The sequence below is a fragment of the Pseudomassariella vexata genome (genome assembly GCF_002105095.1).
Source record: "Pseudomassariella vexata strain CBS 129021 chromosome Unknown BCR38scaffold_20, whole genome shotgun sequence".
In the NCBI taxonomy this organism is placed as follows: Eukaryota; Fungi; Ascomycota; class Sordariomycetes; order Amphisphaeriales; family Pseudomassariaceae; genus Pseudomassariella; species Pseudomassariella vexata.
The window spans coordinates 269,210-293,061 of NW_024467975.1; the positions used below are offsets into that span (position 1 = coordinate 269,210).

General features: G+C 51.8%; 7 protein-coding genes and 1 non-coding gene across 8 annotated transcripts; 3 read left to right on the forward strand and 5 right to left on the reverse strand.

Annotated features, from left to right (window-relative positions):
• Positions 1–2,202: 2,202 nt before the first annotated feature.
• On the forward strand, positions 2,203–3,135 carry BCR38DRAFT_414052 (uncharacterized protein; the record flags this gene model as incomplete). Its single annotated transcript, XM_040858893.1, has 4 exons — positions 2,203–2,295; positions 2,531–2,566; positions 2,614–2,650; positions 2,993–3,135. 4 exons carry the CDS (start codon positions 2,203–2,205, stop codon positions 3,133–3,135), a joined length of 309 nt encoding a protein of 102 aa, XP_040710554.1.
• A 947-nt stretch (positions 3,136–4,082) lies between these two features.
• Positions 4,083–4,185, forward strand: BCR38DRAFT_t349. The gene has a single exon. It is a non-coding gene; the product is annotated as a tRNA-Thr (tRNA).
• A 2,481-nt stretch (positions 4,186–6,666) lies between these two features.
• BCR38DRAFT_354809 (uncharacterized protein) lies at positions 6,667–7,140 on the reverse strand (the record flags this gene model as incomplete). The annotated part of the gene is made up of 1 exon (XM_040856903.1): positions 6,667–7,140. One exon carries the CDS (start codon positions 7,138–7,140, stop codon positions 6,667–6,669), a length of 474 nt encoding a protein of 157 aa, XP_040710555.1.
• Positions 7,141–7,426: 286 nt separating this feature from the next.
• Positions 7,427–8,992, reverse strand: BCR38DRAFT_449907 (cellulase-like protein). Its single transcript, XM_040861325.1, has 2 exons — positions 8,057–8,992; positions 7,427–7,913 (listed from the first exon to the last, which is right to left on the reverse strand). The coding sequence occupies exons 1-2, from the start codon at positions 8,498–8,500 to the stop codon at positions 7,572–7,574; spliced, it is 786 nt and encodes a 261-aa protein (XP_040710556.1). The 5' UTR covers positions 8,501–8,992; the 3' UTR covers positions 7,427–7,571.
• Positions 8,993–9,183: 191 nt separating this feature from the next.
• Positions 9,184–12,276, reverse strand: BCR38DRAFT_109455 (heterokaryon incompatibility protein Het-C-domain-containing protein). Its single transcript, XM_040853361.1, has 5 exons — positions 11,997–12,276; positions 11,376–11,933; positions 11,128–11,307; positions 10,528–11,075; positions 9,184–10,475 (listed from the first exon to the last, which is right to left on the reverse strand). Exons 1-5 carry the CDS (start codon positions 12,118–12,120, stop codon positions 9,351–9,353), a joined length of 2,535 nt encoding a protein of 844 aa, XP_040710557.1. The 5' UTR covers positions 12,121–12,276; the 3' UTR covers positions 9,184–9,350.
• Positions 12,277–14,893: 2,617 nt separating this feature from the next.
• BCR38DRAFT_449911 (uncharacterized protein) lies at positions 14,894–17,091 on the forward strand. Its single transcript, XM_040861326.1, has 3 exons — positions 14,894–15,306; positions 15,852–16,235; positions 16,292–17,091. Exons 1-3 carry the CDS (start codon positions 15,118–15,120, stop codon positions 16,739–16,741), a joined length of 1,023 nt encoding a protein of 340 aa, XP_040710558.1. The 5' UTR covers positions 14,894–15,117; the 3' UTR covers positions 16,742–17,091.
• A 342-nt stretch (positions 17,092–17,433) lies between these two features.
• Positions 17,434–20,904, reverse strand: BCR38DRAFT_449913 (uncharacterized protein). The gene is made up of 5 exons (XM_040861327.1): positions 20,574–20,904; positions 20,341–20,427; positions 19,031–20,223; positions 18,075–18,966; positions 17,434–17,945 (listed from the first exon to the last, which is right to left on the reverse strand). The coding sequence occupies exons 1-5, from the start codon at positions 20,592–20,594 to the stop codon at positions 17,625–17,627; spliced, it is 2,514 nt and encodes an 837-aa protein (XP_040710559.1). The 5' UTR covers positions 20,595–20,904; the 3' UTR covers positions 17,434–17,624.
• BCR38DRAFT_449915 (histone acetyltransferases subunit 3-domain-containing protein) lies at positions 20,899–23,742 on the reverse strand. The gene is made up of 2 exons (XM_040861328.1): positions 23,075–23,742; positions 20,899–22,783 (listed from the first exon to the last, which is right to left on the reverse strand). Exons 1-2 carry the CDS (start codon positions 23,550–23,552, stop codon positions 21,303–21,305), a joined length of 1,959 nt encoding a protein of 652 aa, XP_040710560.1. The 5' UTR covers positions 23,553–23,742; the 3' UTR covers positions 20,899–21,302.
• Positions 23,743–23,852: the final 110 nt, after the last annotated feature.

Genomic DNA, 23,852 nt, shown 5'->3' on the forward strand with positions numbered 1-23,852 from the left:
GCTTGGTAAGCGGTCTCGTAAACTAGTCGGATTCCGAGGCGTGGCATGCTCCCACGTGGACTAGATAGCTCTTTCTTTCAGGTGATATTGTTTGGTACACTTTTGCCCCAGAGATTTATCGCACATGCTGTCGCCTAGGGGTTTTCATGTCACTCAGTCGACATCCGCATACGTGCCCTTGCTGATCAAAGTCTCCAATTTGTATCCATCACATATCAGTCCAAGATCTTCGTCTTGGAATTCGGACTCCTCGGCCGCATTGAAACCCCGAACTGAATGCAAAAACCCCAACTTAAAAGAGAGCTGTAGTCGTTGCGGCGAACTTTCGCGTCCGAGGTAGGCAAATCACGGCATATTTTGTTTGTGACTATCCATGACGGTAAAATCCTCGAGAATCATGCTATGACCTAAAAATGACCGTGTGAATTGCGAATAGAATCATTATAGGCTTCATTTGAAACATACAAGACGGGTTTGAACTGAAGTGAACAATGACTTACTGGCCCTCGAAGCACAGCACTTCGTATCTAGGCAGATAGTCCCTCAAGACTGTACTACATATCTGCTTTTAACGAATAGGACCACAACATCTTGCTCCCTTCGACCTCGAATATGGCCATTTTCAAGCAGCCTGTTGATCTTGCCAATCATTTGGTCTCCAACCTTACCGAAATCCCGCGATGTATAACAATAATGAGAAAATTGGAAAATTATAAAATAGCACTACAATGTTACGAGGAAAGCCGCAATGCAGTATGCCACTCCCATCAGGCCGACACATGCTCTGTTATCGGATCTTGCGCTAATTATCCGGAAGTTGGAGGACTCGCAGAGTCTATAAGGTCTGAAAGGCCGTAGTGAGAGGGGTACCATAGCTAAGCCGTGAGACACTCGGGTGCTGTCGTATCAGAGCTCCACCACGATTCCATATGTAACCCCTAGAAATAGCGTTTCACGATCACAGGTTGAAGAGAACTCGGGATCCCGTTCACTCTCCCATAGATAAAAGCTGCAAACTGTAGATTTGGATTAAGGGTGGAGCCTAGACACCGCGCCGCCGTTGTTGGTGCCCCACGCATGAACCCTCGGCCGCCATGTTGGTGCTCCTCCTTTTCGCCGCCGATGGAATGTTTATGGCCAGACTGCAATTTTCAGTTTTTCCCCCAGGCCCGTTTCCCTTCCACCATCTTCCCTGTCACTCGTCGCTCGTCGCTACATCCATCGCTTCTTCTGCCTTGTACCCCGTTCGCTCCACCCAGGCCTGCCCCCTTTGGCCGCCATGCCGCCGTCCCCACCACCGGACCTGGCCCTGGCTCCTGAATACCTTCATGTTCTTCGCTGTCGTACAAACCCCTCCCCGTCCCCTGGCCGGCCTATGAAGAAGGAGCAGGGGTTACAGAGACAGTGAGAGGAACGGTGATCGGACTGTTACCTCCAGGGCTGGCGATGGAATCTACGCTCGCCTGCCCCGAGGCCCAAAGCCAGCTCGACCTCTCTGGGGCCTGGGGCCTTGGGTCTTTCCTAGTTCTGCTTGCATTACCTCGTTCTCCTCCTGCCGCTAAGTGCTACTAGGTCTCCTCTCTTACTAAACACCATCCATCATCCTACCACCTACACTATGTAACCAATAGTATGAGCGTTCACTATTATGATGCCACGACCCCAACCCCAGTCGTCACTCTTTCCCCAATGAAGCACGGGGGATCGTGTCAGAATTACGTGCGGCGTGCTAATGCCCAGAAACCATAGAACTACTCCTAGAGTTTCGGTGATAGAATAATATTTTGAAAGTGTGCTAACCGAGTCTTACGAACGATGCTGCGCGATCGGACCGAAACCGTGCCGCATGGGAGAAACATAGCTCTCAGCACGGCAATCAACGCGGCCCGTTCCTAGCGCCCGAAACCTGGAGCGGACTGTGCACAGCACGCTGATCCTCTCAGAGGGCATAATTCGGTTTATCTCCAACAGAGATTGCGGAAGCGTATAGATTGGCTGATGTGGGAGCAGTATTAAAAGGCAGGGGTAGGCAGTGGCTATTACCATATAGCGGTGTCTAATGTCGTTAATATTCAGAGAATCACCGAATAAAACAGGAAGACCTGGGAATTATTGGTCTTCACAAGGCTTACGCTTGCGTCCGAGTTCAAGGAGTAGTTCCTAAGAATTTAAATGCGATCTGCAACAGAAGCCGGATCAGAAATGCTCAGAGTGCCGTGCATGATCCTGTTACTGTACATTCTGGAACGTCGAGCCAGGATGAGTCAAACGCCGACATTCACCTCTGCGGCAGAAGTGTGCTTCGGTTAATTTCTGGCGAGTTTTGTCTCCTCGGAATAGTCGCCAAGGAAGCCTCTGATTGTCGTGACTCCTTACAAATCCCCTTCCAGTATTTCGCCCTTCTCCTTGTTAACCTACTCGGTGGTTTAGCTGCCTACAAAGTCGATGGCCTAGATACTGTCAACCTCGTCGACCAGAATATTTTCTAGCTTCATATCTCCCTAAAGAATGCTAGCTTTATGTATTTTAGCGATGTATAGGTCTAACTGCCGTACCTAGCGAGAAAGTAAGTATTTCAGAGGAGCAATTTCCGCTACGTACCCTGTTAAACAGAGTCCCTGTCCAACTCTGTTTGTTCTTCTCGATGAAAGTAAGTAAGACTCTAACTAGTCGTAAACCTAGAGACGTATCCGATTTCATATTAGCGTTATTACAGTATAGGAATGTCTTGTTATCTCTATCGACCACAACTCCATGTAAGCGTCAAATTCGCAGGCCGGGCTCGATTGTGCTAACATTATGGCCTCCTGAATTTATTTGTACGTGCGAAGCCCCCTGTCAGTCCTCATTCGTCATGCTCCAGTGCGGCTGTGCGAAAACGGCCTAGAGTCACTACCTGACCTTGATGACTCTGTCGTGGTACAACGAACGTAGACTTTCCTAAAATCATTCACTACCTCGAATGAAGATTGAAACGTTTGAACGTTTCCAGCATCTAATCACTCTCACGCCAAAAGTGAATCTTCTGCCGCTCGGTCCGGGGGGTTTGCCGAAGTAATACCACCTCTTGACGAAATATGGTTTGCCGCGGCTAAAACCTTTTTCGGGCCACTTGATCGTCCAAGCTCGGAGTAGGGAATATGAGTCGGATTTGAGTCGATGAATAAATGTTCGTTACCTATTTCTCGAGCTCCAGATTTACTAATTGAGGGCTTCGAAACATGTAGTCTCCGGAAGAAGTAAAATCTTATCTGGTAATCGATTCATTGGAACACGTGGTTAAAGTGACTGCGGGTATAGGTAGACCTGGATATGGAACGTAAACGCCTTTTCTCAGCTGGCTTGCGACCTCACTACCGTCTCGAGCGTCCACGGTATGTAAGGAATTGAGATGTGTGTATGCATTAATACATGAGGCTACCTAGAGGCCCCTAACGCACCTATCCGAGACCGTTGATTTTGCTCTGTATATGACTCTTTTTGGGGGGCTCGTTCACCTGTTAAAGTACTGCTGCTGATCCCAGCACTGGCCATTGCTACTGGTGAGACCACCAACCGTAGGTTCTCTGTACTTTCTTGCGGCAGTTGCTTCTGTTGGATTCGCGAGCGCATTGGCCAGTCACAGGATATGTTCTACTGATGTATAACGGTGGCAATTCCTAGTTCCACCCACTCTTGCACTCGGATAGTCTTCCGCTCTCTCCGGGTACCAACCCGTGGTCTTGTATTCGCTTCCACTTGCCCCCATCAAGTCTGTCAACAACTGTCAAATTTTCCTACCGAAATCATCATCTCCATAAAGCTGCGGGGCGGCTCGACATATGATCGCGCATGAATAATGCACTGTTGATAAAAATGGCAAGAAAGCCTCCAGGCGGGCTGTCTCAGCCTACGGAGCCCCTCCGCAGCCAGGAAATATGTAGATACTGTAACTCCACGCCTTCAATAAAACCTGGAGATGCCACTCATTACCCTTTTATGAAATCATACCATGGACTGATATGAGCATTTTAGGTGAAGCCTTATGTTAAGACCTGCTACTCATACCATCATAGCCGTCCCAGTGGATTAATTACACTCCGGTCGGCTGGTGTAGTTGGTCACTTCGCTGGTAGACAAGTCCCGATTTGAGCCTCGCCCACTTGGGTCGGTGACGAGTCGCGGGTTCGAATCCCGCAGCTGACACATAAGGGGGTTTAGTCAACCCTTACGGCGCGCTGCCCACCTTGTTGACTTCGCCTACCTAGCGATAATAGGGAGATTGGTGCAGTTTAGGATTACGAGCATCCTAGCCAGTCGACCGTCAAGCACTACGTCGGCGGAATATAACTCGACAGCCGGTCCAGAATTCGGATCGTTAATCCGACCCCTTATCGGACCTCTCCTATCCGATAACGCTCGTCGGCGAACCCGTCCCCTCACGATAGAAGGCGCGCAGCACGCCCACTCGCCGCGATTCATGCGAGCGTCTAGACCACGTTACGGTCTATCCACTTGAGCGTATGGTTGAGATGTATACGCTCGACGAGAACCCCAATTAGCAGATACTACGACTTGTCGCGACAAAAAAATAGTCGAGCATCTTCTGCACATCAGCAGCATCCCACCCCTGAGGACGAATTTAAGTGCCACATTACCACACTTATCGGTAGTTCAGGCAAGGGTTGTAGCACAGACTTAGGGAGGGACAGGAGGTTTAGTAGTCGTTTGGCTACAAGTTTACCTGTATAACCGCCCGACGCGGCTTAAGGGCCCGCTATATCATCTATAGCCCCTTAAGGGAGTACTTGTAGAGGTACCGAGGGTTAACACCTACGGCGTATTTAATATTATTATTATTATATAATTCGCGATGCAACTAGGCTATAATTATTTGGAGGCTCTAGAGGGACTCTTTCTGTGTATAGTACCAGGATGTCTGGAAGTGCCTTGGCATGCATCTTAGCAGTATCTGCTAATGATTCGCTGAACTATTAGGCCCTACCGTCAGCTGTACATAGTAATTTTGATCTATGTATGAATTTTACGTTCTTGACTCGAAGGGGAATCTCGGTATTAGGACAATCCAACCTATACTACACGAGACTGACAGCCGTAAGCTGCGCCCCTTGATCCTCCTCGGCTCAGCCACTTAATAATGAAAACCTAAAGAACCTAGTGAAGACGATAGCGCTCATATCTTAACCTTTCAATTATGTCGTGTCGCTCAGCCGCATGCACTGTTATGTACTTATAATACGAAATTTACAGTCATTCCTCAAGCGTATCATGTCGTCGCTAGGAAGAAGGGCGCTAAACGACTCGCGCGGACACCACCACCTGTTTCAGTTGGGGGTAACTTGATGATTGGGGATAGAAGGATCAGACTGCGCGTCACAAACACAGTCTCGGTCGCCCAATATTAGTAACCAGCGTTTCTATGATGGTTACAGTCCCTAGATGAAGACAGTTGCCCATTCCGACTGTCAAAGGTGTGTCGGAGACATCAACAGAGGAAGGAAGCAGTGCCACTTCAACTGATGCTACTAAAGGTAGAGTTACGTTTACTGTACCATTACCTGCCGATCAAAGCGGTAGTATAGTAGTAGTCTTGCCAGGACCGCCTTCTGGAGTCCCATCCGCGAGGATTACTTCTGGTGTGCCCACTTTAACTGTGTTTAGTAGCGGCCTCTCCCTCAACTTTATGACGACATTATCGGATTCTGAAGGTCATCCTACAGTGACTATAGCCGAGTTTGTTATTGGACTAAAGGGCGTACCGACCTTGACCCTCGCATCTTCAATGCTGGTCCAGCCTTACACCACTACCCTCAGAGATCTTAGTGGGAACCCGACAGTGACTCTCACGCTTGAACCCACCGATATTCTGCCTACTGCTGACTCTGGCACCTCTCATTTCGTGACTATCCTCACTGACCACAGCATAACCTTCCGCTTCTCGATCCGCTCTGATCGCCGTACACTACGATATGTGCTATACTTGTATTCCTGTTTGGCAATCCTCGTAGACGATCGGCGCTTGCAACATTTTCGATTTAGCCGAGCCTGGTGCTGTCCAAGGCGGTGCCCTGTGAACACGCGCCCGAGTCGTCTCTATAGCTCACTCCGAAGCTCTCATTTATACAGAGGCAACACCACCATTTCCATTGATATTGAAGGTACGACATGGCACGCCAGTTTCGCCGTACGCAAGGGCAATAAAGTCACGGTATATGCCGGGATTCGGCTCGGCTCCCGTGTCCGACTGGCCTTGCGATACCTCTTGGGGCTGGTGGCTACGGCAGTCGCAGGCAGAGGAAGAGTTACCCACCTAGCCACCTAAAGGTGAAGACTTAAGAGGTAGATGGAGTCGTAGTAGGATCCTGCAACAAACTTGGTATTCATGTTGACACATCTTTGAAAGGATTATAGGATCTAGGTATTGAACCTGCGTCCCCTCAAATCACAACAGAAAATCCTGGCCGTGTCCTCGAATATTAAGTTTTCTGCCTCAAATGTCTAACAAAGATGGATCGATAGAAAGGACCCAGCCGCCGGAGAAGATATATGTGAACCAACCTTAGCCTCCCTCTTTACTTTCTTCGCCTTCCGTGATGTCAACGCATTTAGTGTATCGTCCCTCTTTTCTTTTGAGACGTAATGCAAATAAAACACTGGACTTGCATATCAAAATCCTTTCGAGAGCACGAACTCGAGCCATGGGTGATAATGCGCATCCAGATCGACCGGATCCATAATTAGTGGCAAATATGTCTCACTCCAATCTCTCTGGGACGCTTCGTCAAAATCCTTCGGGTCTAAGGTCACCCGCTGAGCCTTGCAATATTCCCAGTAGTCCGGATACCACCCAGCCTGACCGCAGTCAATGATAGCAACAACTTTCGTATCCGGTACAGGTGACAATATGATGTTCAGCGGAACTATATCGGCGTGCGTAAACTTGATGGGGGTTTCGGTGCTAATTTCGATCCCACAAGCATCGTGGAGTTGATGGACGGCGTTCATGCCTTCGAACGGCCCAGCGAGTCCATTGTAGCCTCTGAGAAAGATCTCATTCAAAGGTTCTTTACCTAGACCAAGAACAAATCGGTCACGTATTCCAAGTCGCTTCCCGCAAGAGCTCCATAAGAGTGAGTGCATGGCCTCCATCTTCCGACTCCGCTAGGACCCAAGCGATGGCTCTTTGTTTCGTTACTTGATTATTTAAATGGCGGGACATCATGTTTCGGGCGGGATAAAGGCAAGCCAAGTCAGACTAACGGAGGCGGAGATACTGTCTAAGAGTTGTAGGCCTGCAGAGAATCCGATGCAGATGAAGCGATCACATAGTAAGTAGCAATGGAAAGTACTCCTTACGCTGAATTGAACGTGGCTTTTTTCGTAGTCATGGTTTCGTAGTACGATGCGCCTATTTGATATTTAATGTCCAACTTGAAGCAGTGTATATAAAAAGAGACGGCATTTAACTTGTATACAATGCCAGCCGGCTCATCCAAGCCACCACAATCCTATATAGATACCCCATTTCTCCCCCTTTTCATCACCCCCTTCCGGCTCATCTCCATCAGCGACTAGGCCGTCGCCGTAGCAGTTGCCGTCGCCGTCTCACTCTGCGTCCAAGTACTCACGCTACTCGGTCCCGTAGGCGTCTCGTCAATAGCATCATTATTGCGAGAGCACCCACTCTTCGCCGTCAGCGCCGCAGGGCAGGCCACCTGCTTAAAGCTCACACTTGGATTGTCTGCGCCCTCGAACCAGTCGAAGCGCCAGTAGCACCCAGCCTTGAGCTTCTCTGGGAACCCGTCGCAGTCCGATCGTGACGACACGCCTCCATACTGTTGACCCCAGCCCTGGGGCGGGGCGCCATATTGGTTGGTACAGGCATTGAAGAGACCTACGCCGCCGCCAGGCATCTGTGGAGGTGGCGATGATGTTAGTCTTCTGCTCACTATTAAGTAAAGGGTCGAGCAAGGAAGGAGGGAAATAGGGGAAATGAAAAGAAGGAGGAGATATGCATATAGCCAAATGTCGAAGGAAAAACAAAACAGAAACTAACCGCTAAATCAAAATGATTCTGCCCCAAATCCCCACCCGTATTCGAAGCCTGCACCACAATCTTCTTTCCACTAATAGACCCACTCGTAAACGTCAACTCGTAACAAGCACAACACCACGTCGTCTCAGTGCTCCCCGCAAGCTTGACAGCCGCCCAGCCGTAGCTCGTCGTCTCGTTGACGGCCCAGGGGCTCTGGTTGGAACACATGAATGCACTCCCGCCGTTATCACACCCAGACGGCGTGTCGGCTCCGCCCAAGGGGTTGTCGCTGCGGTCGCAGGTGCCGATGAACTTGCCCGAGTTCGTCTTGGCGCTCCAGCCGCAAGATGGCTTACAGCAGTCCCAGTAGCGGGTTGTCTGGCCAGTGCCCGAGGAGCCTTGGGCAAGGGTAGTGGGGAAGGGGGCACCTACGGCTAGGAGGGCGATGGCGGTTAGGAGTTGCATTTTGTCTCCAGTGGACTAAGTTATATGACCCGAGAAGTATGTATACCTAGCTTAGGTGATGAGACATGACAAGAACAGAAGCAGAAGAGGCCTCGAAAAGACCAAGTGAAAACCACAGGTCTTTAATTTCGAGCTGTGCTGGCCCACAGAAGACAGCTACCGGGCTGTATATTCCGCCAACACGGGACATATAGCACGTCCGACATCATCGCGCCCCCCTGATTTCCAGCTTCTGACCAATACCATTTCAGGGACCTGGGACTTCACTATGCGTCAATTAGCTAAAACTCGCTGAAAGCACATGATAACCAAGGAAAAGGTGCCTATGAAAAAAAAAGACTAAGCCAGGCAAAATAGAGGCCACCGTCTGGAAGAAGCTGGGGGAACAACCGGCGGGGATACCGCGCCGAACCCATCATATATTAGAGACGGCTGTTGTTGGCCATACCTGCTTGGCTCCCCCGCACTTCGGGGCAGCAAGTATGAGCACATCACCCCAGTATATATATATTGCATTGTTGTATTGTGCCGTGGGTATATAAGTCAGTTCCGAGTATTAATCGGGAACCGATTGGTTGATCCTTTGACGTCACACAGCCTTCGAAGAACCACATCGCTAACTTCCGGACCGTCCTCTTTTCTTGCGACTCCGCGAATCACTTTTGTTACTCTTTGACAGGTTTTAATTTGAGAAATTCATACTTCGTCGTAATCATCGTGTAGCGAAACTAATCGCTACTCAGCCCATTTTAGTGTTTCTGTCCAATGCAACCACTCCCAACAATCTTCACAACTTGACTCCACCGTAATATCTATTCGCAGAAAATCCTGGCTGATCCCGTAATTTCTACTAGAAGCCCCAGCCACCACCACGCCGCTCTCCATCGTTGGCCCGGTCAACGCTATCCAGGATGCCTCCAAGAAAATCGCCTCCTCCGCGGTCCTCCCGTCGGTCCTCGCGACCGCCACCGTATCCACCCTCGTCATCACGTCGTCCTCCACCGTACTCCTCTCGGCCACCACCATATCCGCCCTCTTCACGTCGTCCACCACCGTACTCCTCTCGGCCACCACCATATCCACCCTCTTCACGTCGTCCTCCACCGTACTCCTCTCGGCCACCACCATACCCGCCCTCCTCACGTCGTCCTCCACCATACTCCTCGGTCCGCTCCTCGTAGCCGTAGCCCCTGGTGTTACCACGGCTGTCTTCGTCCTGTTCATAGCGTTGGTAATCGCGAGTTTCGCGTCCGCTCGAGTATTGCGTTTCCGTAACCTCTGCTTGTTCGTAACGATTTCCAGAGTGGCCGTACTCAGTGCGACTCTCGGTATACGACTTGTTATCCTGGCGACTCTCGCTATAAGACGTCTTATTCTCGTCTTTGAATGCTCCGCTAAGAAGTGAACCCCCGACTGAACTGAGGAAGCCACCTAAGCCACCTCCACCTCCACCTCCCTCTGATGATTGTTCCTGGCGACCGCCATAGCCTCCCTCTGTTGAAGGTAGGTGGACTCCAGTTTGAGATTGAACGATGTCCGAGATGCTGCCGGTAATTCCACCAACGATGGCATCGGCAGCAGCTCCTGCGATTCGGTCCTCCATCGTACCTCCCTTGGCAAAGTTCTTGTGCATTCCTAGATGTCCACCGCAGCCGTGACCAGAATCAGCAACCCCTTCCTTGTGATTCTCGCCATTCTCAACACCGTCCCGAGAAAGTTTGCGCCGGTATTCGTCCTTCTCGCCGTCGTCCATCTGGCGCCACCACTCCTCAATGCTTCGGAACATGATATTTCGACCGTCTTGAGCACCATCCTCGCCCATGTCGCGTTGGGCTGGGTGATGCATAACGCCATAGATAATACGGTTCATGAGGCGATCGACGTCGACACCATCATCATCCCACGCCTCCATCAGTTGAGGTACGACCCAAGCGACAACCTTGCTTGCAGTCTTGCCAGCGGCTTCATTCAGAATCTATAAGCAGTTAGCATCTCATCGAGTTGCCGTTAAAGCAAGGGCTACCAACGTTGGAGAAGTGATCCTTGGACAGCATGGAGTGAGTGGGGTCAGTGCAGTTATCATCGTTGAAGACGATGTGCTGCTCGTTCTTGCTGCTCTCAATAATCTCCGAGGATCCAGTACGCAGCTCATTCTTGACTTGTTGAATGACAGGGACTACGAAAGGTGCCATAATGGAAAAGACCCAGACGGACATCTGTTCTTCCAACTGCTCGACGATCTTGGGCAAAACGGGGATCTTCTCAATTGCCTCGCTGATGCCCTTCATGAGATCATCGTGGAACTCGATCGCGGGCATGATCTGCTGGAAGACTTGCTGGACGTAGCGAGTGTACTCCTCAGGCTCTCGGGGAGAGACCGACATGTTCTCCATCTGAGCACTCTGGGCATTCTGCTGAATCTCCCCCATTTTTTGCTTCTTGTCACCGGTGTCACCGAACATGCCATCTGGGATCTTATCCAGAAGCCCCTCGATGATACTGGTATCATTGCGAGAGTTGTTCTGGAGCACGCCCTCGAGTTCGTCGATCTCATTCTGAGTTAACTTGTCCGAGACTGTCCAGTTCATTAGTAGGTAAACACGCAGCTTAAAATTGCAAGACTTTACCTTCACCAGTGACAGAGTGCAAAAAGTCCACACCGCCGAAAGTTCCAGTCACAAGTGGGTAGACTTCCTCACGCGCGCCCTGGAGTCGCATACGTGTATCACGGCCGACGTGGGGGAAGATATCGCGCTCGCCCATCTCAATGAGAGCTAGCTCGGTGTAGTTGCTGTGGGCAAGGAAGTCTGGAAGACGGATGAGTAAGTTGTTAACAAACGTTAAGGGCGCTAATTGTTATTAGAGACACGCGTACCTTCAAGGCAGTGCAGTCCGGTGCCCATGAGTCGCAGAGCTTCGTGGAAGTCTGCCTTGTTCTGGTTACGCTGGTAATTGCGTCCAAGCTCGATGCAGCGGCTGAATAGTCTTCTCACATGGAGGGCCGAGGTCATGATGTCGACGCGCTCATTGGCAATGTAGTTCTTCATGCCGGTCTCCTCATCAACGGCGAGCTCGACGCCCTCGTCGATAGGACCACGGAGTCTGCGATCGTACTGGCGTGCGTCGACATTGTCGGCATAGTTCTTGGGGTTGTCGATGTGGTCTTCCGGGCGGTAGCAGCCAAGACGGTCCGCAGTCACCTCGAATTCCTTGGAGCCAAAGCCGAAGCTCATGAAGCCAAGAATACAGAGGAGAAGGCGGATGGCTTCTGCAGACACCGACTTGACAGTACCGACATCGATAGCCTGGGAGTAATCTCGGAGCCAATTGCCGAAGTAAACTCGGGAGACGGCCAGCTTGTCGAACTTCTTGCCGCCGACAGCTCGGGCCATGAGAAGGGAAAGCAGCGTGTCTTCGATGTCGCCATGGCGCCCTAGCAGGATTCGATATCAGAGCGCTGTTTGAGAATTTACCAGCTTTCAACCGGATGACCTACAGTTTTGACCCTCAACCTTGGAGATACTGGCGATATTGCCAGCACCAAAGGCGAGAGCTGGCCGTGCGAAGACCAGCAGTACTACCAGCGCCAAGAAGGCGGGGTAGGGCTTCAACGTGAACATGGTGCCTGCTCCAAATGTTCTCGTATGAAGGGTCGAGGAATGTGTTTCTTACTGAAAAATACAAGTAAAGAAAGACGTGGGTGAAACGTCGTGATGAGCTCAAAGGGAAAGAAGGGGATTTAGGAAAAGAGCCTTCTTGGGTTGAAATAGTCCAGACGTGATGTGCCTTAGTTCTTGGTTCGCAGCGGAGGGGTAGAGGGGCAGCCGCCGGGCAAGACCAGGATCAAGCTATCAAAAGCTAGCCCTGGACGGGCTGTGAAGTGGCTCGATTTCAGAACTGACCGCCGGTGACATCAATAAATGCCAAGACTTCATGCAAAACACAAACCGATTGGCAATTCTATCTCCATTTGCTGGAGGGGTGAGGCCTCGAGCAGGGATCCGAAACAATGCCAAGAGCTCTCACAGTGGGGTGGGGGGTAAGGCATACGAGCTTGAAGAGCTTGCGCAATATCATCTGATAAAACACTCGTGATGCTGCGTTTAGTTGAGCCGCTTTGCGAGAGCTTCAAATTAGCGTGGTATACCCTTCACAGTAGTGGTGATCTGATAACAAGTAGTGCTGACAGCTGTCAAATATTCTGTCTACTAATATTGGGCTTCCTGTGTCAAGCCATCCTCCTCACAGTGTAACCTTGACAAGGCGGTGAAAATCGCTAGCCGTTTGCTATAATTGCCATAGACAAAATATTCTAGCGTTGTTGAGGTAGCATGGCGACATAGTTGTGGACTATACCTAGCTGGAGTAATATAGTGTATGTACATACTATTAGTATCAAGACCACAAAGTCTTATGTGTGGAGTTTCTACCGGTGCTGCCGATACCAACTCCCTTCTCGGTAGCATGCCTAGATGAGTAAGATATCAAACAAGTTTTCTGAGTACGCATCACATCCCGCCCGGTATACAATAGCATCCGTGGTGACGGCGCTTCCATAATAGGGCTGAGCAAGCAGCACGTATCTATGGTGTTGTGCTTTCCGAGATCATATCAGCGATTGCTTAATGTGATCAATATTTCAGCAGCATTTCATCTAGGTTAGATCTTTCAGCATGTGTGGATACTGCTGAAATGGCTGATAGCTGGCATATGGACATGGCTGCAGTGATCAATTGCAGTGTTCAGTGATTACGAATAGTATCGCGGAGAGGCGAACAAGACCGTGCTTGGAGGGTGTTGAATGAAAGTCTTGGGGAAGCAGTTGGGGTTCGGTCACTGGTGTAGTAGAAGGATTGGGGTCTTGCGAGGTTGAGAACTAGAGTGCGACTCCGATCCGACCGTGGGGGGAACAACTCTCAGACCGGTCAGAACAGGTACAGCAACACCAGTGGGGCACCTCAGACTTCTGGACTAGAGTGGGAAAAGCGAAGAAGATGGGAGTATTCAAGTATTCACGGCAATGGGCCCTGGACGGTATTCACTTCCAGAGGTGACAGAAGTGACGACTTCCAGGCGTGTAACTTCCATGTCGGATTTGAGTGCCTAGGTGGCCACTAGCACGAGTTGAGCGGCCTCAGCTTCACTTGCTTCGTTGCTTCGGTTTTCAGTGACGAACGCAAATTGGCGACCTCGGGAGAGGATGGCCAGCGGGGGAGCGGAAGCAGAAGCAGCTGAGGATGAAAGAAAAGCTGCCGAGTTCGGGTCTAGGCGGTTGAATTGGGGGAATTGGGGGGTGGTCTACGGGAGCGACTTCAGACAGGAGCTCCAGGTAGAGGTCAATTGAGGGGCTCTCTCCAGCAATTGAGGTTAGGTCTCGATCGGCTCGTCCCAAAGCTGGAAGCCACTGCTCATACCACAGTCAGGCGTCGTTCAGTGCCCAAGTTGTGGTGCTGGCGGTGCGCGCAGATGGGCAATCACCCACTTGAGCACTGGAGTACACTGCCTTGCTTGCTTGATGGGATTAATTTTCTGGGCGAACTGCAGAGGGGGTTGGCCGATGGTGTCGCTGCTTGGGGACAGGTCTGCCTTGAGTTCTGGCCGCTTTAAAACTGGACAGTCGCAGCTCGTCAATACTGCCAGGCTGGCCAGTCATCTGCTGCGATCAGTGGTACAGGCTATTCAGCGACGCAAACTTGCATCGCAACACCATGAACGAGTTACTTGAGAGCCCTTACGGGCCAGCATCCTCCTAAACATCGCGAATAATCCCACCCAAGCCGCAGAGCTCCCAGTACACCACGCAGGTGCAAAAAATTCGAGATTGAATGCAGAAAAGCTACAATTAAATTTTCAGCATAATTCATCGCCCATTCGCCCCTGTTGCAAAAGTCCGCATGCACTTGATTGAACTGAAGGTATTACAAGTTGACTTGTGCAAGCGATTTGGCAAAGTACCCCATCGCAGGGACCTCGGGACCCTGGATCAGTGCCCAGGTGCTTCGCCGCTGTTTTTACTGATCTCCAAAATTGGAATGGGATCAGTGGATGGGCTGTGTTTAAGTATAAGTACCCGTGCCTTCCGCGTCGCTATGTTTAAGGCATCGCCATCGCGAATTGCGCTGGGAAATCGTCTCATTCCAGGACAAAAAAATGAGAGTAATGACCAAATGTGATGCGTATTTTACTATGAAATTAATTGCATATGAATAACAAAGGCTTTTTGGTTTCAAGTTGTTATGGAGAAATCCTGCTCTTGGAGTTACAGGTACCTCGCTCAGTGAGCGCGGTTAGGTGGTAGAGGTGGTGTAGCCCAGTGTCTGCGACCTAGCCCAGAGGTGTGGGTGGGTTTTTTTTTTTGGCAGCTCGAGCTCCAGCAGAGAATTTTTGGGCGGGCTGATTCTGCGCTGGAGCCGCCCGCATAAAATCTTGACACCCCCCCCCCAACTCCAGGCCCGAGCAAGTACGACTTCTTTTCCCTCCCTAAAATTCACCACTCTCAATTTTCCAGCACCTGTGACTTGGAGAGCCTGAAAGCCCAAATTTGCGCCCCGACAAATTGCAACACCACAACACGGTTAACACAACCGCAAACCCTTACAAGACAGCCATCACTAATAATGGCCCGCCCCAAGAAGAACGCAGCGGCCGCCCCAGCTGCACCGGCTCAGGTGCCAGTCGCCGCCGCTCCAGCACCCATCCCAGCCATGCCGCAGCCTGCACCTCTGCCCATCCTTCAAGCTCTGCCTGATAACAATGCGGCGACGCTTGTGATCAACCGCGCAGAATACGTCCGCGTTCGCGACTCGGTAAGTTCGCTTTTCACACATCTTGCAATATCATCGTTGTCATGACCTCAGTTGCGAAGCCTGAAACCTTGCACCCGACTATATGTCCACTATTCCTACTGGACTCGCGTCTCTTCCCACATTGTTTGACATCTGCTCTACCCACAATCCTCTGCCACGTCACATTCAACCACAATATTTGCCATGATGTATTCGACCACGCAGCAATTGCATAACAGCCTGGCAGCAACATGTCTCTTACACACGTTGTCCCCACTCAACACAATGCGCCCATGTAGTTTCCTTCTCGGCGATGTCGAAGACCACGTGTCCGCACTGCCATCTCAAGAGCACCTCGCACGAGCGAAAAACGCGTTGAAGGGCGTCTCCATCCATCATGTTTACATTGTGAGATGTTGCGAACCCCGCATTCGCGGGAGCTTGGACCCAACCGACCCCACACCGCGACAGCTCAGCCCACCACACCTTGAGCTCCATCAAAGCTCTTATCTTTAACGTTATCACGCTATACATGCGCTGGAAACAAGACGCTAACACTACTCAAGGTCTATGCACGACTCTCCACGATACAGGACCTGTTGAGATCGTTTGCTGCAGACTACGTTCGCCAGAGCAACCTCCTTCTGGGAGAACCCACCTCACTAGACAACGTTCCGTCTTTGCATGCGCTCGCTAGTTTGGACCATGCTGCCTTTGGGTTTGCGCCGCTGGCTGCTGAAGCCGTTGCTCCTGCAGCTGAGGAGAAGAAGGAGCGCAAGAAGCGCGTCCATGATCCCAATGCTCCCAAAAGGCCCTTGACTCCTTACTTCCTCTACATGCAAACTGCCCGCCCAATCATCGCCAATGATCTCGGCGAAGAGGCTCCCAAGGGTGCCGTTCAAGAGGAAGGTCAGCGCCGCTGGGCTTCTATGACTCCCCAGGAGAAGATGGTAAGTCGCGCTCGTCGTGCTGGCAGACATGTGTCAATTGCTAACTGGAGCTCCAGGCTTGGAACAACGCTTACCAGTTCAACCTGCGCCTGTATAACGCCCGTGTCCACTCCTACAAGGCTGGCAATGCCTTGGCCAGAGAGATGTCTGACCAAGACGCCCTCACATATGCCGACGGCAACGCGATCCCTCACCCAACTGTATCCGGTGTAGAGGATGCTGCGTTGCCCAATGATCATGACGCCATTGCCGAGCAACTACAGCTGGCTGCTCCTGTTTCTGCCCCTGCAAGCCCTGAGGAAGCTGTTAAGACCCCCAAGCCCAAGGCCACTCGCAAGCGCAAGAGCACTGCTGCTGTGGAAGTTGAGGAAGGAGAGGCGAGCGCTGTTAAGACCGCGACGCCTGTTGCCAGTCCCGAAAAGAAGCGCAAGCGACAGTCCAAGGGAGCTGCGGAACCTGTGCCCGAGGAGCCTAAGAAGTCCGGTCGCAAGAAGAAGAGCGCCTAAACGAGATTCGTATCCTGATTGCCTGGTTGTTTCTTGTTCTATTATGTTGCCTTTCGGTGATACCTCTTCCTGTTTCGTGTCTTTGAAACCCACGGCCTTGTACTGCTTTTCTAAGGCGTTGGCCCCTACATGATATGTGGGCAATGAACTCATGTTGGCGAGTTCGCTGATTCCCGCGTTTGGTTATTTTTGGAATTGCATGAGCTACGATACTGTTCACTAAAGGGTGGGAAGGAAAGGGGACGGCGTGGTCCGGACATAGGGGAGATCTAGGAGTCCTCGTCGCAGAGCGTTTCTTTAAGACGTAGTGTATGTAGAGTTTTCGTATAAATTAAAACATGATGACCGTACTTGCTTTGGCCCCTTGAGTTGACGCATTACTTCGATTATTCAATATTGTAATGAAGCTATTCTGCTCTCGTATGACAGCATTGATCCCGCAGAAGTCCCGTGAATGGGTCGAGGTATTAAGAGCCAAATTGAATATGGTAAGACTCGTGGATCAAACAAGTAGGCCTATTGTAAGGCTGACAGTATATGTGATAAAGAATTAAATACTGGATCTAGCCGACTATACTCTAGCAGAAAGCCGATTCGGCTTTACGATGTCTATAAGGGTAATGTAATGTTACTTTCTGTTATTCAGTTTTCGAGTTTGGCACTTAGATAACCAACGCCTCGCAAGATTCGTTCATTAATGAAAGCAGCTATGGCTCGAGTCTATGCTTTTCTTAAGAGGAACAGACGTTTCTTCAAATTCGGTAATTACTAACGTAACTAAATCCTGTGCCCCAAGTATGAATATCTCAAATTATCCAACTCAACCTGGCGACTAATATTTTCAGCACCCTGCCTCATATCTCCCCCCTTAATCTACTCCCACTTAATAAACAAACCACGCCTGCGTCAACGGCAGCTCATCCGCCGGCTCAGCCGTGCACACGACATCATCGGCCTCGACGGTGTACCTCTCCGGGTCGACACGCATCTTGGGCATGACGTCGTTGAACTTCATGTCCCGTTTGCTGATAGTCCTGCACCCATGGACGGCCTCGACACGCTTGCGCAGGCCATACTTGGCGACGGCGCCGCTGTCGATGCTGACTTGCGATACGAAGAGGACGCTGGTTGGGGGTACGAAGGGGGCGAACATGGGGCGGGCGATGATGGGTTGGACGGTAGGGATGGAGGCGTTCGGGTCACCCTGGGTTATTGTCAGTAGTCTGTACGTTGTATGTTGGTGGTGGGTGTGGATGATGTAGAGGGAAGATAAAGAGAAAAAGGGAGGAGGGGGTGGGAGAGTGGATGAGAGAGAGGATAGTTCGAAACTCACCATCTGCGCATAAGCAATCAACCCACTCTTGACTACCAAACTCGGCTTGGACCCAAACCAAGCCGGATCCCAAACCACCAAATCGGCCAACTTGCCCACCTCAACACTCCCAACCAAATGCCCCATCCCTTGTGCCACGGCCGGGTTGACCGTATACTTACTCACATACCTCTTAACCCTAAAATTATCCGCGCCCGTCCCCTCATCCTCCTTCAACGTGCCCCTTTGCACCTTATTCTTATGCGCCGTATTCCACGTCCTAAGAATGACCTCCCCACACCGCCCCATAGCCTGCGAGTCGGAAGACATCATGCTGATGGCCCCCAGATCATGCAGAACGTCTTCAGCAGCAATGGTCTCGGCGCGGATGCGTGACTCAGCAAAGGCGACGTCCTCGGGGATGTTCTTGGAGAGGTGGTGGCAGACCATGAGCATGTCGAGGTGCTCGTCGAGCGTGTTGCGCGTGTAGGGTCTCGTGGGGTTCGTGGAGCTGGGCAGCACGTTGGGGTGCTCAACGACGCTGATGATGTCTGGGGCGTGACCCCCGCCCGCGCCTTCGGTGTGGTACGTGTGGATTACCCGGTCCTTGAAGGCCGCGATGGTAGATTCCACATAGCCCGATTCGTTGAGGGTGTCGGTATGGATCAGACACTGCACGTCGAGCTCGTCGCAGACGGACAGGCATGAGTCGATGGCGGCGGGGGTGGTGCCCCAGTCTTCGTGCAGTTTGAGGCCGCAGGCACCGGCGAAGACTTGTTCGCGGAGGGCCTTGGGGTCGCTGTCATTGCCTTTTCCTGTGATGCCGAAATTGACAGGCAGGCTGTCGCAGGCTTGGAGCATTTCTCTCATGTAGTTCGCACCGGGAGTGCAGGTTGTAGCGCTTGTACCGGCACTGTATGTGGTCAGACACTCACTCACACATTAGGGGTAAAAGAAAATGGGGGCCCGTCGCATACCTTGGTCCCGTACCGCCTCCCAGCATGGTAGTAATACCCGAAGCAATCGCCTCGTTCGCCTGCTGCGGACAGATGAAATGGATATGCGTGTCCAACCCACCAGCCGTGATGATCTTGCCCTCGCCTGCAATGACATCCGTGCAACTGCCCACGACCATCCCCTCAGTAACCCCATCCATGACGTCCGGATTGCCCGCCTTGCCAATCCCCACGATGAAGCCGTCCTTGACCCCTATATCCGCCTTGTAGATGCCCGACCAGTCCACAATCAGCGCATTCACCACCACCAAGTCCAGCGTCTCCGCGTCCGACCTCCCCGTCGCCTGACCCATCCCCTCTCGCAGCGTCTTGCCGCCCCCAAACTTACACTCGTCCCCGTACTTGGTCAAATCCCGCTCGACCTTAATCCACAAGTCCGTACTCCCCAGCTTAACCAAATCCCCCGTCGTCGGCCCAAACATGGTCAAATAAGCCGACCTCTCCAAGGCATAAGGTTCGATCACCGCCATGTCCCCCAACGGCTCCTCAGCCGCGTGCGCAAAGCCCGCCTGCTGCAATTTCTGAATAATCTCATCAGCACGCGAAAAGTCCACGGGACCGCTGGCCAGATGATTTCCGCCCCGGATGACCTTGTTGCCGCCAATTTCAACCAGCGTCACTGTCTTTGCGTCCCCCGGCTCGAACCGGACCGAAGTCCCCGCCGCGATGTCCAGCCGGAACCCATACGCCTGCTTCCGATCAAACTCAAGCAGCGGGTTCGTCTCCACGAAATGATAATGACTCCCCACCTGGATCGGCCGATCCCCTTTACTCGTAACCCTCACCCTGACCCTTCTCCTCCCTTCGTTCAGTACGACCCTCTGCCCCTTCATGGCCACCACAGCGCCCGGCATCTTGGTTGCCTCATAATCCGTAGCCGCAGCGTAGGGGAAGAGGTCAGGTGAGGGGATAGGCAGGAAGCTGCCGTAGAGAGCCTTGGCGAGATCGCCGTCGTCGGTGGCGATAGGGTTGTGCACGGTGACTAGGTAGGTACCTACGGGGAAAGTGCCCTCGACCTGGATCTCATGCAGGGTCGATGGCACGCAGGGGAGCACGTGCCGCCGGCCGAGCATCGTCGACCCGATGGTCATGAGGTCTGCGACTGTGTGCTGGCCATCGCGGATGAGCTCCTGGAGGTTGGAGGCAATGAGAGCCCGTGGGAGTTATTAGCCAGGGTGTTCAGAGGCTTGTACGATATACATTGGAAAACAATGTCAGGAGGGAAGGGTGTGCTCGATGTACAAGTGAGTGTGGTAAATAAAGCAGCTTACCGTAGCTTCCGTATGATTCAGCTTAACACCCCTAGCCAGTCGCTTCTGCGCCAAGAAGCCCAGTTGCGAGATGACAAGCTTGTCGAGCTATGGTGCAATTGTAACATGTTAGCAAGATCCACTGCGAGTTGACAAAAACCATGCATCCAAAAGTTCCAAAATAGCACTTCATAACGTAAGGGTAACACCCTCTGGGCCGACGAGTATCTAGGGACGGAAACACACAGACTAACCTCTTTCGGGACGAGATGCATCTTGGGCAGATATCACACTCCAGTGGGTATTTGAACTCGGTATAGGCGGTCGTTATATCACGAAATTGTCACTTTTACTCTGCAAGATTACACGGATCTACGAATCTAAGTTGTGAGACGGGTCTCCTCCTGCCGTCTGTCAGCTGCGAGTTCCGTCGGCTGTGGGGTTGAGCAGCCATAGTTGCGAAGCTACCGAATACCCCGCAATGCTGCAGGTTGATAAGGAGCCGAAGATATTGGGTGGAAAAGCATGATGTGAGCCGATCCCGAGACCTGTCTGGCGTCCAGACTCAATCGATTTTACCCCGCATGGCTCTTGGGAAGTCTGATAACACTACTCGTATAGAATGGGGTCCAAGAGCCCAACGACGTAGGGAGAATGATATCGGCGATAATAAGTCCGAAGTCATGTTCTGCTCTCGCATGGATGTAGGGAGGTGTCTCGATGGTATACCTGCATTCCAGTTCATGATAGCGCAATTGGGTATACAGATGAATCAATGATTCATCTTGTTGATTATTTGCAATGCTTGACACCCAAGGACAGCTATCAAAAGCTGCGGCGGTCTTCCGAATATAAAAACTGTAGAGTTGTGCTGTATCCCCTCCATGTGAACTCCCAACGCCGATCCATGGTATCGTTACCTAATCCTGATGACACTACCCTTTTGTCATTACCGTAATCAAGTGCTCTATCATAAATAAGACTCATTCCTCCTCGACTTCCTCATCCCAAGCTTGACGTTCGGCCTTCATGAGTTCCGCCATCATCGCCGGCTTGAAGATAGTGCTATCGGGATCCGTCGCCCGCGGCACCTTGCCCAGGTTCTCGTCGTCAAACACAGTGCCGATGTTCTCGATCCACCGCCGCCGACGTTCCATTAGTGTCTTGGTTACGTCGCCGATGCCCGGTCGGGCCATACCCGCCGCGGCACTACCAGCTGGATGACTGCCACCGCCTGCACCGCCAGGGCGTTTCGCCTTCTTAGATTTGCCCATGGTCCGCGTGCGCTTGAGGTATGCCCCCTGCACCTGTGTGTCAAGATCTTCAAGAATTGTTTGATATTCTTGGTGGGCCATGCGCTCCTTGACCAGCTCAGTAAGTCGTGCCTTGCGCGCACCGTTGATGAGCATTTGATCTTTGAGGCGCTCTTGTAACAGTCGTAGACGGGCTGCCACCTCATCGTCATAATGGCCGTCGTAGTCGCCCTCGAAGCCTTCCTGGGGCAAGAAACCAATGTGGCGCAGCTCCTGCTTAATGCGTTCGTCCACTTGGTTGTAGTCAAGCTTGGGATGGGTGGCTTTCTTCCACGCTTCACTCGATGACTCGGGCATGAACGAGGCGGGAGGAAGACTCTTATTTTCCTCGCCATTCGTGGGCCCACTAGGTTCGCCAGCAGCTTCATCCTTAGTTTCAGCGTCGCCATTGACACCATTCGTCATCACCTTGTCCTCGGCTGGAGGAGCCCTAGCCTCTGGGCGCATAGCCATGAGCAGCCGTGAAAGAATTGGCCCCACAGATAGCTTGTCGGTTTCTGCAACGTCGTCGTCAATATTGTCGATGCTGCCCCGAGCCTGGTTGGGAGGCAACTTATCCCTGCCCTGCGGACTCGAGTCAATAGACATGGCGCCGTCTTCTTCGGCCCAGATTTCGGAATAGTGCCGCTTGCCCCTCTTAGGCATGACAAACGGTATGAACCGATCGCCTCGCTCTCTAAGAAAGGCGAGATCTTCCTCAGCGAAAGGCCGAAAATATGGATCGACGTAGGTCGTGAAGGAGCTGAAGTTGATTTGATTAGAAGCCTTGCCATTGCTGAAGTCTTTGTCGGGAGGGTCGCCAGCAATCTGGTCTGCAAGGTCTGTTTCGGGGTACACGGCGACCGAGAAGATCTCTTTCAGCTCGTCCGTCGTCATGCTCGAGTTCGTCGGTCGGATTTCGTAGACTGTAGGGTCGGGAAAGGTGGACGGGTCCTCACCGAACGTCTGGAATTGCGGTGCTTCGCGACGGGGAGGCGCGCCCTCATCCTCTGAGCTCGACTCGTCATCGTCTTTGTCTTCAAGCTTCGCCTTCTCGTCTACCTCCATGGCGCTGGGGGTTTCTTTGGCGACAGGTGAGAGAGAGGAGCTCGTGGAATCACGAGAAAGCTTGCGTGGCTTGCTACTCGACTCTCGTAATGGCGACGAACGATCTAGGGTATGTTTCGTTAGGAATGATCATTTCAATGGCCGGGACCAGATTGTTGTATCCTGTGGTTGCTACCAAGAAAATCGAAAGTGCCCCGAACAGCGGGTGAGTCGCGTGTATCCACCAAAATCAATCAACGAACTCGCCAAAAGACTGGAGTGCGCAGCTGGGCAGGGAACAGTAGAGCCATCCGAGGAAACCCATGTGTCGCGACTTCGCAAGATAAAGTAATAAAAAACAGAACAATCATTGATGCGATTAAACAACGTGTATTGCAAACGGCAGATAAACTCACCAGTGTTGGTTTCCTGAGGCGCAAGACTGTCATTTGCTTTTCTCTTTTTCTTGTTGGCTCGTTTGTCTCTATCCTCATCATCCCGCATCTTCTCGTCATCTCTTCTACTACTAGCTGCCATCTCATCAAAGTGTGCTTTTCTCAGCCCTGCCACCAGGCGCATTCCCTTATCACAATTTGAGCCCCGGTTCTCGATTATTTCATGGAGCCTGCCCAATCGCGTTATGAGGCCGTCGAGGCTCTTGGAATCCGGTATGACGGCATTGGAGGCGTTCGAATCGGCTAAGTCTTCATACGTGATGCTGCGGATGGATTCAAGTTTGATTTCCAGGAACTCGGCATCGATGGTCTCGACGGGCGGGATGCTGGTGGTCGTCCCAGGCGGGGGGCCTGTAATGGGCGTTGTGTTGCGGCTCCGTTGGACCTTGGCTCCAGCGCCTTTCTTACCTGTCCCCTTGGTGCTGGGTGCAGGAGGCATCTTGGAGGCGTGAGGCAGGTTAGAACATGAGGAAACGAGCTACCTGAGAATGTCCTACACGATGGATTTGGGTTGTTCGTTCAAGGCAGCGTTTGATGTTATCACCAGCCCTAACTTATGGCTACAGCTCGAACCAAGACGCGGCCTCGCGCTACATCTGCACCGACAAGGATTCACTACGATAACTGCCGCTCGATGGAACAACTCTGTTCCGCGAAAGTAAAGCTGTATTTTGTGGAATCTTATGGGGCAGGAAGCCACTCCCGAGGATCCGAGATGTCTTGGCGGGCAGGAACCCCG